Raw genomic sequence first — 14,551 nt, forward strand, 5'->3', positions numbered from 1 at the left:
AGTTGGCATACACCGTTTCCTCCACCTGGAATCATCTCCTCCAAGATGTCTGCCAGGCTTACTGCCTCATGTCATTCATTGTTCCTTAGCAAAAAAGTCTCACTTAATCATCCCTTCTGCCATTCTCTGTCCCAAATAAACTTATTCTTCTTTATAGCAATCATCACTATATAGCATTTATATTCATTTATTTTTGTCTATTTTCCTCCTCTAGAATAAAAGTTCCATTAGGAGAAAAACCTCTTCCTGTTTAGTTCCTGACTCTATCTCTAGTGCCTACTGGGGCAGAGTAGATGTTCAATAAACACATGCTGAGAGAATAAATGAATGGATTCATAGTTATTTCATAAATTGTGTCTATATGGAATATATTTTCAGAGGCAAAGATAAATAATAGAACTTTCGATAAAGTTATATAAAATGAGGAAGTAATAAATAGTAAAGAAAAAGAGGATATACAATACTGAAATCAAAATCAGCTTAAACTGTAAGAAAATGTGTCACAGCAATTGCAATAAATATACCTATAAAGTTTTTTTAATGTATTCTCTGTTACAAATTATAGTCTATAAATACGTTATAGTTCATCAGGCTTTTTTCTGAAATGTATTTATGATTGCATATAAGATAATGGTAATTTGTTCATAGATTTATGTAGGGATACTAAATATCAGCCTTAGAAAAAGGACTTAAGAAATGAGGTTTTTTACTTTCTTTATGTAGATGTGAATTCTGAAGAGCAATAAATGACTTGATGATACAACCATACAATCAAGGCTAAATATAATGATATGTAAGGTGACAATTTCTGAAGCAAGTTATAAAATTCGTTAGGTGTTCCCTTAGCATAGCTGACTTGATACACCATTCCTTCTACCAGAACACTCGCACTCACTTAGTGGTGAAAAGGGCCTTCTGTGATTCTCAAACTCAGAACATCTCTTGTTGTCATTTACCATTCTTTATTTCCTAGCAGTGATTAGCAAGAAGGGGGAAAGGTATTTGGTGAGAGTTTATGGTGAATATTGAAGGTGAGAAAAGAAAATATCAAGATATAAAGGAAGTATTAGTCTGTGTAAAAAGGAAATTAGATTCCCAACTCATTCTATGAGGTTAATATTTTCTAATATTAAAGCAAGACAAAAATCATCACAATAAAACTAAAATCAAATATCTCATATGAATGTAGACAAAAAATGTTAACGAACTATAAGACAACTATATCTCACATGTAAAAAAAAATTATACATAAAGACCAAGACATTTATCTCAGAAACATAAATTGGTTTAATTGATTGTCCAACTCCCTCTTAAAATAGAAAACAAGGCAAAGATGTTTAATTTCATTACTTCTATTCAACATTGCATTAGAGATTCTATCCATTGCAATGAAACAAGAAAAAGAAATTAAAAGAAATTTCGATAAAAAAAGAATAACTAAAACTGTCTATTTACAAATGACAATTCCTGAATGTAGAATACCCAAAAGAATACATAAAAAATCTAATTATAACTAAAAACTATTTCAGCATAGTACTAGAACAGAAGAACAAGATTTAAAAAATCAATTGAATTTCTGTGTACCAGCAACAAACAATTCAACATGAAATTAAGGTAGCAATTTATTCATAACAGCATCAAAAAACAAAACAGAACCCAGAAATGAACTCATTAACATTTGTACCCTAAAATGACAAAACATTGTTGTGAAAAATTAGAGAAGATAAAAGAGATCTACATGTTTGGATATTATATTACATGCTTTTTAATTGGAAGACTCAATATTATCAAGATAAAAATGCTCCTTTAATTGATCTAAAGTTTCAATACAATCCCTATCAAAATCCCAGCACACTATTTTAGCAGAAATGAAAAAGTTGACCCTAAAATTACATGGAAATGCAAAGAAACAAGAAGAGCCAAAACAATTTTGGAAAACAAGAAGAATATCTTCACTCCTAATTTCAAAACATAATCAAAAGCTACAGTAATCAAAAGGTGTAGTATTAGCAACATTCACAAATCAATATGTGTGATTCACCACATAAATAAGATGTAGGATAAAAACCACATGATACTATCACTCAATTCAGAAAAATCATTTGATAAAATCCAGCAGTCATTTATGATAAAATCTCTCAGCAAAGTGGGAATAGAAGCAACATACCTAAACATAACAAAGGCCACATATGATAATCCCACTGCTAGCATCACACTCAATGGGCAAAAACTACAAGTGTTCAGGTTCCTCTTATAATTGAGAACAAGACAGGGATGTCCACTTTCACCCCTCTTATTCAACATAGTACTGGAAGTCCTATCCACAGCAATCAGACCAGAAGAAATAAAAGGCATCCAAATTGAAAAGGAAGTAGAAAAACTGCCTTTATTTAAAGCTAACATGATATTGTACATAGAGAACCCTAAAGACTCCACCCAGAAACTACTAAAACTGATAAATGAATTCATCAAACTAGCAGAGTACAAAATTGATATCCAGAAATCAGTTGCATTTTAATATGTCAATAATGAACTAACAGAAAGGAAATTAAGTAAACAATACCATGCACAGTTGCCTCAAAAAGAATAAAATACCAAAGAATGAACCTAAGCAAGGATATAAAAGACCTGTACTCAGTAAATTATAAGATACTGAAGAAAGAAATTGAAGAAGATACAAATAAGTGGAAGCACATAACATGTTCATGGATAAGAAAAATAACATCATTAAAATGTTCATGCTACCCAAAGCAATCTATACATTCAATGCAATTCCAATCAAGACTCCAATGGCTTGTTTCACAGAACTAGAACTAATATTTCAAAAATATATATGGAACCACAAAAGACTCCACATAGCAATGGCACTCCTGAGAAAGAAGAACAGAGTAGGAGGAATCATGCTACCTAATATGAAACTATACTGTGAAGCCTTATTAATCAAAACAGCATGATAATGACCTAAAAACAGACACATAGATTAATGGAACAGAATAGAGAGCTCAGAAATAAACCCACACCTTCAAAGTCAATTAATATTTGACAGAGGAAGTAAGCACATACAATGGGCTAAAGATAGTTTATTCAGTAAATGGTGTTTGGAAAAATGGACAGATAAATTCAGAAAAATGAAATTAGACCACCTTCCTACACCACACATGAGAATAAATTCAAAGTAGATCAGAGAATTAATGTTAGAACTGAAATCATAAAAATCCTAAAAGAAAACATAGGCAGCAAAACCTCAGATATTGCTTGTAGCAATTTTTTTATCAGATATATCTCCCCAGGCAAGGGAAAACAAAAGAAAAAATAAACAAATGGGACTACATCAAACTAAAAAGTGTCTGCACAGCAAAGGAAATCATCAACAAAACAAAAAGAAAACCCACAGAATTGGAGATCATATTCACTGATACAGCTAATAAGGTTTTTTCTCCAAGATTATTTATTTATTTATTTATTTATTTATTTGTTTGTTTATTTTTAGAGAGAGGGAAGGGTGGGAGAAAGAGAGGGAGAGAAACACCAGTGTGTGGTTGCCTCCTGCGTACTCCCCACTGGGGACCTGGCCCACAACCCAATCATGTGCCCCAAATGGGAATCAAACCGGCAAGCATTGGTTCACAGGCCCATGCCCAATCCACTGAGCTACACCAGCCAGGGCTGATAAGGGTTTATTAACCAAAAACTTATAAAGTACTTACAAAATGAAACACAAAAATAAACAAACCAATTAAAAAATGGACAAAGGACCTGAATAGAGTCATCTCCAAAGAGAACATACAAATGTCTAATAGACGTATGAAAAGATGCTCAACATCACTAATCATCAGAGAAATGCAAATTAAAACCACAACGAGATACCATTTCACACCTGTCAGAATGGATATCAACAAATCAATAAACAAGTGCTGGTCAGTATATGGGGAAAGTTTTCCTTCATTATTTTTTCAATTACGTTTTCAATTTCTTGCCCTTCCTCTTCTCCTTCTGGCACCTCTATGATTCAGAAGTTGGAATTTTTAAAGTTGACCCAGAGGTTCCTAAGCCTCTCCTTTTTTTTTATTCTTGTTTCTTCATTCTATTCCAGTTGAATGTTTATTTCTTCCTTCTATTCCAAATCATTGATTTGAGTCCCAGTTTCCTTCCCTTCACTGTTGGTTCCCTGCATATTTTTCTTTATTTCACTTTGCATAGCCTTCACTGCTTTCTTTATTTTGCGACCATATTCAATCTTTTCTGTAGGCCTCCTGACTACCAGTGTTTTGAACTCTGCATGAGATAGATTGGCTATCTCCTTGTCACTTAGTTCTTCTTCTGGAATTTTATCTGTTCTTTCACTTGGACCATATTTCTTTGTCTTGGCACAGCTGTTATGTTGTAAGGGGTGGGGCATTAGGTATTGCCAATTCACTTTGCTGTGCTGTGGTGCTTCACATGTGGGTGGGGTCATAGAGGGAACAATGCTGCTTGCTTGGCTCTCCACCAGCTTTCACTCACTTTCCTTGCTTCCCACAAGTGGATTGTGCCCTTTCAGGTGCTGATTCCTGGGAGGGTGGGCTTGTGTATATTCTAGGATCCTGTGGTCCCCTCCTGCAGACTCTCCTGTGAGACTGGGAGATTTTCCAGTTGCTGCAACCCCCACAGGTTTTTACATTCAGTGGTTTTGATGCTTTAGTTTCCCATGCTAGAGCCCTGGCTTGTGCAGTCTGTCTCATTCCCCAGTTGTTTCTCCCAGCTTATCTGCACATGAATGTGGGACCTCTGGATCCCCCAGCCACCTCCTTGCCCACCTGGTTTGCTGCCTTGTCAAGTGTCCTCTCTGCCCCAGGTGCCCATCTCTGCTCTTCCTACCAGTCTGGATGAATGTTTCTTTAACTCCTTGGTTGTTGGACTTCCATCCAGTTCAATTTTCTGGCAATTTTGATGTATTTTTGTTTTTAAATTGGTTGTTATCCTTCTTTTGGTTGTGTGAGGAACCTATACCTCCATCTTGGCCAGAAGTCCTACATTTGTATGAATTGTCCAGAAAAGGCAAATGCATAGAGCAGAGAGAATATTAATGATTCTCTGTATCTGGGGATGAGATTAAGAACTGACTAGAAATTAATAAGAGAATATTTTGAGTTTGAGGGTAATAGAAATGTTCTGAAACTGGATTGTGGTGATGTTGAACAACTCTATTATTTTCCTTAAAATAAGTGAACCATATAATTATAGAAAAGGAACAAGGGTAGGTGGAATCCCTTGGTGCCTAAAGGAAGAGGGGTAAAATGGGTACACAGAGAACCAATTAGATAAGGAAAACCAAGAGCGAGGCCCTTCTGAATGTGGGACCTTTATGAAAGCCCATGAGATTTACTTATATTCAACAAAGATGCAAACAAGTATGTTTCATTTTTTTTCTTTGTGATCTGTAATGTGAAACACATTATAAATTACAGTTTAATATTAAAAATCTGTATATACAAGCCAATTTTTAAATACTTAATACTACAGGATATTTTCTTTTATATTCAATTTATTCTGGTTCATCCCACCCTACCCCATACTATCCCATTTCATAAATGTTCCTAATGAACCCATGAAACTGATTTTATAGACTTAATAATGTGTTCAGGTTAACATTTGAAAAACAGCAACCAAGAAGGTGCAAATGATTACTTGAGATCTAAAACTGAAAACCAAACCAAACCAAATGAAGAAAACAAAATCTACTACCAACTAAAATCTTAGTAGTAACAACGAAAGCTATTCCTTTAGGTCTTCCAAGTGGCCTGGTTTTACTTGTGGCTTCAAACCCTGCTTAACTCACTTCTCTATCATCACCAAAGACCCACTGAAAAAGAATTAGCATAAGATAATGAAAATTGCAATGTATCAATTTAATTTGGAGTCTTGTCACAACTCAATGAAAAAAATCAGTGATTTATTCATATTGTTGAGAGCAGAGTAGAAGGGAAACCTATTTTGAACTCCAAGCTGTAAAGCTGAGATTCTAGATTACAAAAAGAACACACTTATAAAATGATTTTCCCTGCAACATAGTGTCATTGTCAAGGTAGACTTTCTGAATCACCATAGTTGAACTAAGTGCCTATGTGAATCTCTGAAACAATTTAAATATGACCTTTCAAAAGCTGAAAATTTAGATAAAATAAGCAAATATGTAAAATCTATGGAAGAGCAAGACCACATTACTGAATTTTTAAAAAATGCACAATTTGAATAACTTGTTGGTTTTCGTTACTCAAAGTAACAATGGAAATCTTATACTGTTATATATAAAATTATTATCACAATTTAAACTAGTAGCATGTCTTACATTTATAGATTTACAGACAGCAAAGCTCTATTACCACAGTGACCATTAAACCATATCATCTTACCCTTTTGAATGCATTATAACTTTATAATTTATATAAAGTTAATTCAGTCATACTGCTGGATAAACATTCAGTTTTGACCTATATGACATCTGCTGACGCTAAAGGTTTAAACTCTGATTTGATTCCATATCTATACATCACAGGTTTTATCATTTCTTCTGACTAGTATGTATTTATTACACCAATCTGTTACTTGAAACTACCTTGCCTCATAAAAAATATTACATTCTGAAAGCAAGTAAGTTCAAGGCAATAGTCCTAATTTTTTAAAAAATAATCATTTAAATATATAAAACTAGAATGACCATTTATGTGCAAACGTTAAACATTTCTCTCTGAAAAATGATTTCTAAGAGGAGCGTCCTACCTCCTGGCACCCCAGTAAAGAGGGTTTGCTCCCTAGAAGTTGCTCACGATGGTTAGTGACATTGCATTACCTGGATGTACTTATGCTCTGCCAGCCCAGCAGGCACTTTGGTAAGATTGTTGTTGTTCAAGTGAAGTTCCCTCAAATGAGGAGTGTTGGCCAGAGAGCCGTTCTCAACAGCAGTGATGTTGTTGAAACCCAGTCCCAACCTACAACAGAAAAGAGGAAACAAGCTCATACACCACACCTGGGTACCTACAGACATGTGATCAACCAAGTCATGCAAAAGGACGTTTTTCATTTTTGCACTTACTCTTCCCTCTGCCTACAGTGCTTTTGCAAACTTGCTGAACCTGGACAAAGTCCATTTATTCTTAAGATTTCAGCTTAGAGTTTACCTCTTTAAAATTCTTCTGACAGTACTAAATTAAATGGAAATGCTCATATACAGCAAGTATCCTTCTGTCAACCTCTGGTAACTCAAGAGACTGTGTACCTGTGGGTCTCTCCTTGAGGACAGTGACTGTTGGCATATTCAGTACTAATACAGAGCTTGACATAACCAATGAATAGCTGTTGAACTGACTTCTATATATAGTGAATGTAGGGGATTTATTTGGGAAAAAATTAAAAGAATACTATTATTGTTTTGGTTACTTTGGAAATTAAGCAACTGTATATTTATTGCATAGATTTATTTATTGGAAATAAAAGGTATAAGATTCTAATGAGTCAATAAGCTTACCTTCCAGAACAGTCACCATAATTAGGATCTCTCACTACTTTGAAAGAGTGAATGACCATCTATTACTATCCGAATGTACCAGTTACTGACATCCCTAGTTTCTGAGCCTCATCTCTGACTTACATCTCTAGGGATGAAGCAAGAAGAATTTGGAAGAGACCCAGAAAGTTGCAAGCGAGAGAAAAAATCTACTGGGTTTCTTCAAATGCAGTGGAAGAGACTAGGGCATGTTTTATAGGTTTCTGCTTGTCTTTAGCTAGTTCTGACCTTTGAACCCTTTTAACATTTAGCTTCTGGCTAAATTTTAATCATTACTTGCTGTTTGAAATGACTAAGATTAAAGTGTACTGATTTTAGGGAATTAATAGCACAGTTGGTTTATCTTGGCTTTAGATTCTTAACCTGGAAACTTGGCTCAGAATATTTTGGTTTTCTCTTCATTTTAGGCATTTTTCTCTTGTTTCTGGACTTCTCTGTTTTGTTTTGTTTTTTTTTAATTTCAGAATCTTGTCTCCTATTTTTACTACACTTCAAGCCCTATATCTGTTTTGGGCTAACACATTTCTTAGAATATAATATTCCTAATAATTTATTCAAGGAAACTTCAATGTTTAAATAATTTATTTATATATTCAAGAACTTAGTATGCTCAAGACATTATCCTAGGCTTGTGAGGCAGACAGCTCATGGCTCAAACACCCACAATTCTTTCCATCCAAGAATAGGGAGAGATGATGATATAATGATATGTATTTTGATATATACGATGGTATGCATGTATGCATAAGAAAGGGAAGTTTGCCTGACAATAATTATTTTTAGGCGGAACATACACACTTTTCCTCCCCTCTGTCCCCAGTCACCGGCTGGAACATGTGCCTGCAGCAGCGATCTGAGATCAGTGGCTGCTATCCCCTGGTTTTCACAGTGTTGATATTTCATCACCAAAATATTTCTCCTCTTCCAACTTCAGTAAGGAGCAAGTAGCACAAGATTTTGATGGTTTAATAGACATTTTTTTTCTGAATTTGATTCCCAAAAGAAATGTGTTTGCTAAATTCTAGAGTTAGCAAAGTTTGCTTGGTCAGTGAGGCTCAAATCTATTTAACCAGAAATCCTCACTTCTATTGACCTTTCAAAGTTTACTAGTTCTTCATGCTTCTTTCTATTTAATGCCAAGCATATGATATTAGTATTAAAGTATAGACTCTCAAGATATCCATATCATTGTCAGTATAGAAGGTTTTTTTTTACTAAAAAGGCACAAATATTATGAATGACCTATGATATTTAGAATGTTATGCTATTTTTCATTCTTATCCTCACTGCTCTTCTGAGCAATGACCCAGCACTAACTGCTGTCCTAAAGACAGTTTACACAAGTAATGCAACTTAGTTTCTAACATTTCTCTGCAGCTAGAGGGACTGAATCAACAAAGAAAGGTGGGTGCTGCATAATACTCTTTTGAAAAATATTTTCTACATTAGAAGCTGAAATTAAATAGCTTCAGATAAAGGATTTCTTATCACCTGTGACACGCCAGGATAATGCTCTGCAGCTGTTGTCACTTGCACATGCTCATCTTTGGCTCTCACCGTCCCGGGCTTACTGAGAAATTCCCCAGAAGAGGGGCAAGCTGCATGAGGTACCCATCTGGGAGTGGGTGCTTTTCAAAGATGAACTGAATATTTTGTATTTATTTGTCTACCATGAAATGTATATACAAAGAGAGGAGTGAGCCGATTGGGCATCACACCATGCTCCTCTGTAAAAACATTCAACAGTGCTGGTGGATCAAGAACAAAGTGTTTCTTGAAGACAACTGAAATAGTTTTCCAGAACTCTCCTCTTTTTATTACTTAACCAGACTGTAAATATAGGAATATTATAGTTAGGCTAGAAAGAAAGACAGGAACTAGAGATCATCTATTGGGGGGGGGGGGAGTGAAGAAGAGCCAGACACTTTAAAAATCTTTTTTATACTACATTAAGTATCTAGGGACATTTTAAGCTCTTCTGAATAAGAATTAGAAAATCTCACCATAACTGTTCTAACTCTATAGTGTGGTACAGGATGTCCAATATTTCCATATCCTGGTAGCTTTCATTTTAATGCATTTTCAAATTCTGGACACTGTGTTATGATTTGCTAAACTTCTGTTCAATGCAAGTTAAGTTAGAACATAATGAGCATACTGATTTAAATACTTTCTAATAAGATACACCTGAATCTAATGACACAGGGTATTCATAAAATAGGAAGTTGACTTGGTAGTTATAGTAAATGCACTATTTCATTAGATTTTTTAAAGAAATAATTGGGCTAGCTGAAGTCTGAGGTTGTTATAAACAGCAACAAAAAATGTGGTGCAGTCCAAAATCAATCATGTTTCTAATTATGGGCACGTGGGCACTAATACACCTAGCCATTTTGCTGATAGAATTTTACTGATAGAATTTCATGAAAGATTATTACTTAGCCAAATTATTCAGTCCTTTCAGGCTAGCTGCATCAACTTTGGTAATTTTGTTGCCATCAAGATGTAATTCAGTAAGGGAAGGAGGGAGACCTAGAATATGGATACAAAAAGTTAAGTTAGCAGATAAACATAATTACAGAATGTAGAAGTATGTAATGATGACATACGCCACTTTCTAAAAGACAATAGTTCCAAATAATTTGCTCTTCATCTTGTTTATCAGTCTTGCTTTTCCTCATTTTCCTTCATCCTACTTATAATCATATATGCTCTTGGAAGTAGTATGAGAACTTTTGTACTTTTCTCCTAGATTGAGTTTAACAAAAATATGGATTGTGCTTAACAAATAGCAGATCCGCCCCCACCCCGCCCAGGCATTGTTAGGGTACAATTATAGAACTGCAATGAAACTCTGAATCTCATTAGGTATTTACACTTTTGTTAATGAGCTAACACTGTTATTTTTCAGAAGATTTTATTCATTTATTTTTAGAGCGGGAGAGAAACCTCAATGTGTGGTTGCCTCCTGGGGACCTGCCCAGCAACCCAGGCGTGTGCCCCGATGGGAAATTGAACCAGCGACCCCTTGCTTTGCAGTCCGGCACTCAATCCATTGAGCTACTGGCCTGGGCTAACACTGTTATTGACAAAATATCATAACTCTAAAATGAAGAGATGATCAATTGAATGATAATACAGAGATCATATATAAGTTAACTAGGTATTTGATCATTAAAAATCAACACTGATATACTGACTTAATCTAACTTTTTCATAAAAATATCAAATGCCTCTCTGCAGCATAGGTATATGGGAAGAGCTACAGCTGCTTTGGACTCTTTAATCAAGACTGTTTCTTTATACAAGCTGAGTGCAGAGTCCTATGATCAAGTGATCGAGCATGTGTAGAGCACCTGGTGAAATCACTTCAGATCCAAAGTATCCAGTAAACCTCTGCATACTACTTATTGAATGGCTAAAATTTCTAAAAATTTAGTAATATAAATAGAAAACTTTAGATATTTTATTTTCATTTCCTTCTGCCATCTGAGGAGGTATTATACTTTAATACAATTTTTTTTATCTTCTAAGTGGAACATATTGTTCCACTTAGAATAGCAATAACTACAAAGAAAACTGCAAATTGGTTACATGTAGAACTAACATCTGCTTAGCAGAAAGTGTTGGTTATTTGTCCACTAAAAACACAACTGGAAAATTACAGGTTATGCTTTGTCTAAAATTTTCATTGCATCCCACTGAATTCTGTCAAGAGTGTCTATTTACCATAAAAGTTTAGTCTATATTTGATTTGAAAGTGACTATTAGTTTCTCTGTTTATGTGGGGGATGTTAAGGAAAGGGTCTGCTTACTGAATGTCTGTTTTGTGCCAAACACTGAGATTAGCACTTTTCCTAAATTAGCTCATTTAATTCTTCATTATTTAAATTATTTTTACTTATTCCATTTCATAGATGAGGAAACATAGATTAAAAGTTACAATTGTCGTAGGTTATCTAGGTAGTAAGTAGAGAAAATAGTAAGTTTCCAGATGGTCAAAAGGAGTTAAAATAGTATGCTCTAAACTGAAGGAAATGAAATGGCAATTGTATCATTCTCATGTATATATAATAGAAAATCCCAATCACTCTTGAAATAAGAAATTTCAACCACTTGAATTTGCTTAGAATAAATGGATGTGGATTTGTAAACTATTTCTATGACTAAAACAAATGAATATATATACATATATACACATATATATACATACACACATATATGCATATATATATATATATATATATATATATAAAACAATGAATGCAACACTAGAAATTTTTTAAATTTTGCATATATAGGATCTGGCACAGATAGCACCCCACTTTTATTACAAAATCATAAGTATGTAATTATGTAGCATAACAATATCTCACTCAAGCATACCATATGGCATTTTAGGTGAAATGTTCAAATTAGAACTATAAATGATTACATCCATATTATTACCCTACTGACTACACTCCAGCAGGCGTTACTTCTCCTGGACCCTCTATTTTCTCCCCTATCACCATGAAAAGATGCTTCTAAAGTGCAGTGTGCCTGCAACAGGAAGCATCATCACATCTGTCATTCTTACCTAGTTTCGAAGTGTCTCCCTTTTGGGCACATCGGTTTTTCAGAAGGAAAGTTATAGTCAGGAAGAAGTTTGTGGATGGAAGCTTTGCATAGGACAGAGGAGTCAAAGCAACAGCAAACATTATCAGCCTTTGGCACTGCGGCATTTAGCCAAAAAACCTATAGTTACCTTTTCTCCCCCTTCCATTTTAAGACAAAATATACTGACAGCTCACTTTGGGCCAAATACCATATATGTGCATTACAAGTCTTACATCTCGTAATCCTCACAAGTACTTGAGGATGAGGATGGGTGTCATTGATGTGTCCACTTCACAGGTAACGAAACAAAGGTTTTAGAGATGTGGACCAAATAGCCTCAAGTCAAAGAGCAACTAAAAGGCTGAGCAGGCCTCTCACTCAGGTTGGTCTAACTCAAGTGTGAATTTATAATCTCTACATTTTATTCTACTGCAATACAGTACTGGAAGGTAACATGCAGACATTAAGGCTCCTTGAAAATAGGTAATGTTCAGACAGAAGGGTCCCAGCCTAAGAATGCAGACTTTGACATCAGATATGAATAAATATGTGTGGAGTAAGGCCTTGATAGGGACGCAGAGCAAAATGTCAAACACAGGAGCTCTGACGTCACCCCCGCACAACCCCCACTCTACTACTTCCCAGCTCCAAGACCGATCACAATCGAAGCCTCATTCTCTTCATTTATAAAACATGTCTAATAATGTTACTTACAAAGGGTTGTTTCCAGATTGATTTAACAATCCATGAAAAGCCTTTGACACACATAACAGAACCCATGAAAGGTATCCGGTACATATACTGAATGAAATTTAGTTACCATAATTTTAATATTATTAAGTATTTACTAAATAAAAACCAGCTAGAAATGATAAGAGCACCAAGGGTAGAGAAAGGATATAAGACAGTGTAGAAAAACCTCTCACTAAGTGATAAAATGTATTACTGAGGGATATTTAGGAAGATACATTAAGGAGAGAAAAATCAAAGATTGTTCTTTTAATGAAATCCATCTGGCAGCGTGAAGCAGTGGAAGGATCTGGACTTTAAATTCCAGTAACTTTACTTCACCTCCTACAGCTCTCTAAGGTGATATAAATATATATGTAAAACTTTCTATGTATGTATATATATCTCATAAATATACAGCATAAGCTATATAACATAAATATATAAATATATATAATCCCTGAACTGGGCATAAAAAACATCACTTATTACATGCAACAAGTCAGAGTGTGAATATGAATGTGCTTTATGAACTGGAAATCAATATGCCTTCTCTATCTATGTATCTCTCTATCTATACCAGCAGTTGCTGTTATCAGTCAAAAATATCTTCCATAGTAAAAAGAAGACTGTGGAGATGGCAAGGGGTGGTAATAAATCATTCTATGGAATATGTACTCTCAAAAGTTGAAGTTTTTATGGAAGCACAATAAAGGGTCATTGTTTTCTGTGAGCAAGTAGCTCCATTTTCTACTCAGCCTAAGAATGAGACATAAATGGAGAAGGGGCAGATTGAAAGGAAAATTTGAGAATATAGAGGGATTTTTGTGAGACTGAAGAACCTAAGACAGGGAAAATGGGAAAATTACAAGAACTTATTTTTGGTGATTTGATACCTTCTCCAATTCAGAAAGACTGGCTTATGTGCCAGGGTAACTCTTCATACAATGAGCTTACCCCCAGGACGGTGCCATGATTACTGTTGAGCTGTTGGGCTATGCTCAGGCAATAAGCTCCCTGAGGGCAGGTAATATATCCTATTCACTGTCCTGTCTCCTGTGTTTGGGACTTTGCCTAAGCAAAATAAATGTTTAAAACATTTTAAATGAACTATGTAAGGTAATATTAATCCACTACTTATCTATATGCCAGATATTCCTCTAATTATTTGTTTAATTTTAAAACACCCCACTGAGGTGATTATTAATATTATTTTCACTTCAAAAATAAAGAAATTGATTTTGATAACTTCCAATTAGTGACAATTGGAAATCAAGCAAACAGACTCCAAAATCCACATTCTTTATAAGAAACAACCATCTCTATTTAAATAAGAGTGTGGTCACTATGGATCCTCTTACTCAAAGAGTATTAACTGTATAGTCCTCAAATGGAAAAAAATTCACTAAGAGATTAGGGACTCAAAGAAAAAATTGGTTCAATTTCAGAGGTACTTCCATGTATCTATCACTCTTTTAACAAAGTACCACCAAGGCACTCTATTTCTTAAAATAACTGTGCTTTTATCTTTGTGAAGTCACAATTCTATTATGTGAAATCACTGTGCATTAAGTTACACCTTAGAAGAGACTTTATAGGTAAAAGAGCCGGACCATCTCTACAATGAGCCTAGTTGGCCAAGTGGTCAGCCAGGCTCAGTAGAAACACTTCCAGGGATAG

General features: G+C 34.8%; 1 protein-coding gene across 2 annotated transcripts in view; it reads right to left on the reverse strand.

The window, feature by feature from the left end:
• The window catches only part of DCN (decorin), a 41,384-nt gene that overhangs the window by 1,075 nt on the left and 25,758 nt on the right, over positions 1 to 14,551 (reverse strand). For both annotated transcript variants that reach the window (XM_045830488.1, XM_045830489.1), the window contains exons 6-7: positions 9,982 to 10,075; positions 6,830 to 6,968 (exon numbers count right to left, since the gene is read on the reverse strand). In XM_045830488.1, coding sequence (XP_045686444.1) covers positions 6,830 to 6,968; positions 9,982 to 10,075 — 233 coding nt within the window. The remainder of the gene's footprint in view (positions 1 to 6,829; positions 6,969 to 9,981; positions 10,076 to 14,551) is intronic.

The sequence above is a fragment of the Phyllostomus hastatus genome, unplaced genomic scaffold (genome assembly GCF_019186645.2).
Source record: "Phyllostomus hastatus isolate PE091 unplaced genomic scaffold, TTU_PhHast_1.1 phas_contig_152, whole genome shotgun sequence".
Classification (NCBI taxonomy): domain Eukaryota; kingdom Metazoa; phylum Chordata; class Mammalia; order Chiroptera; family Phyllostomidae; genus Phyllostomus; species Phyllostomus hastatus.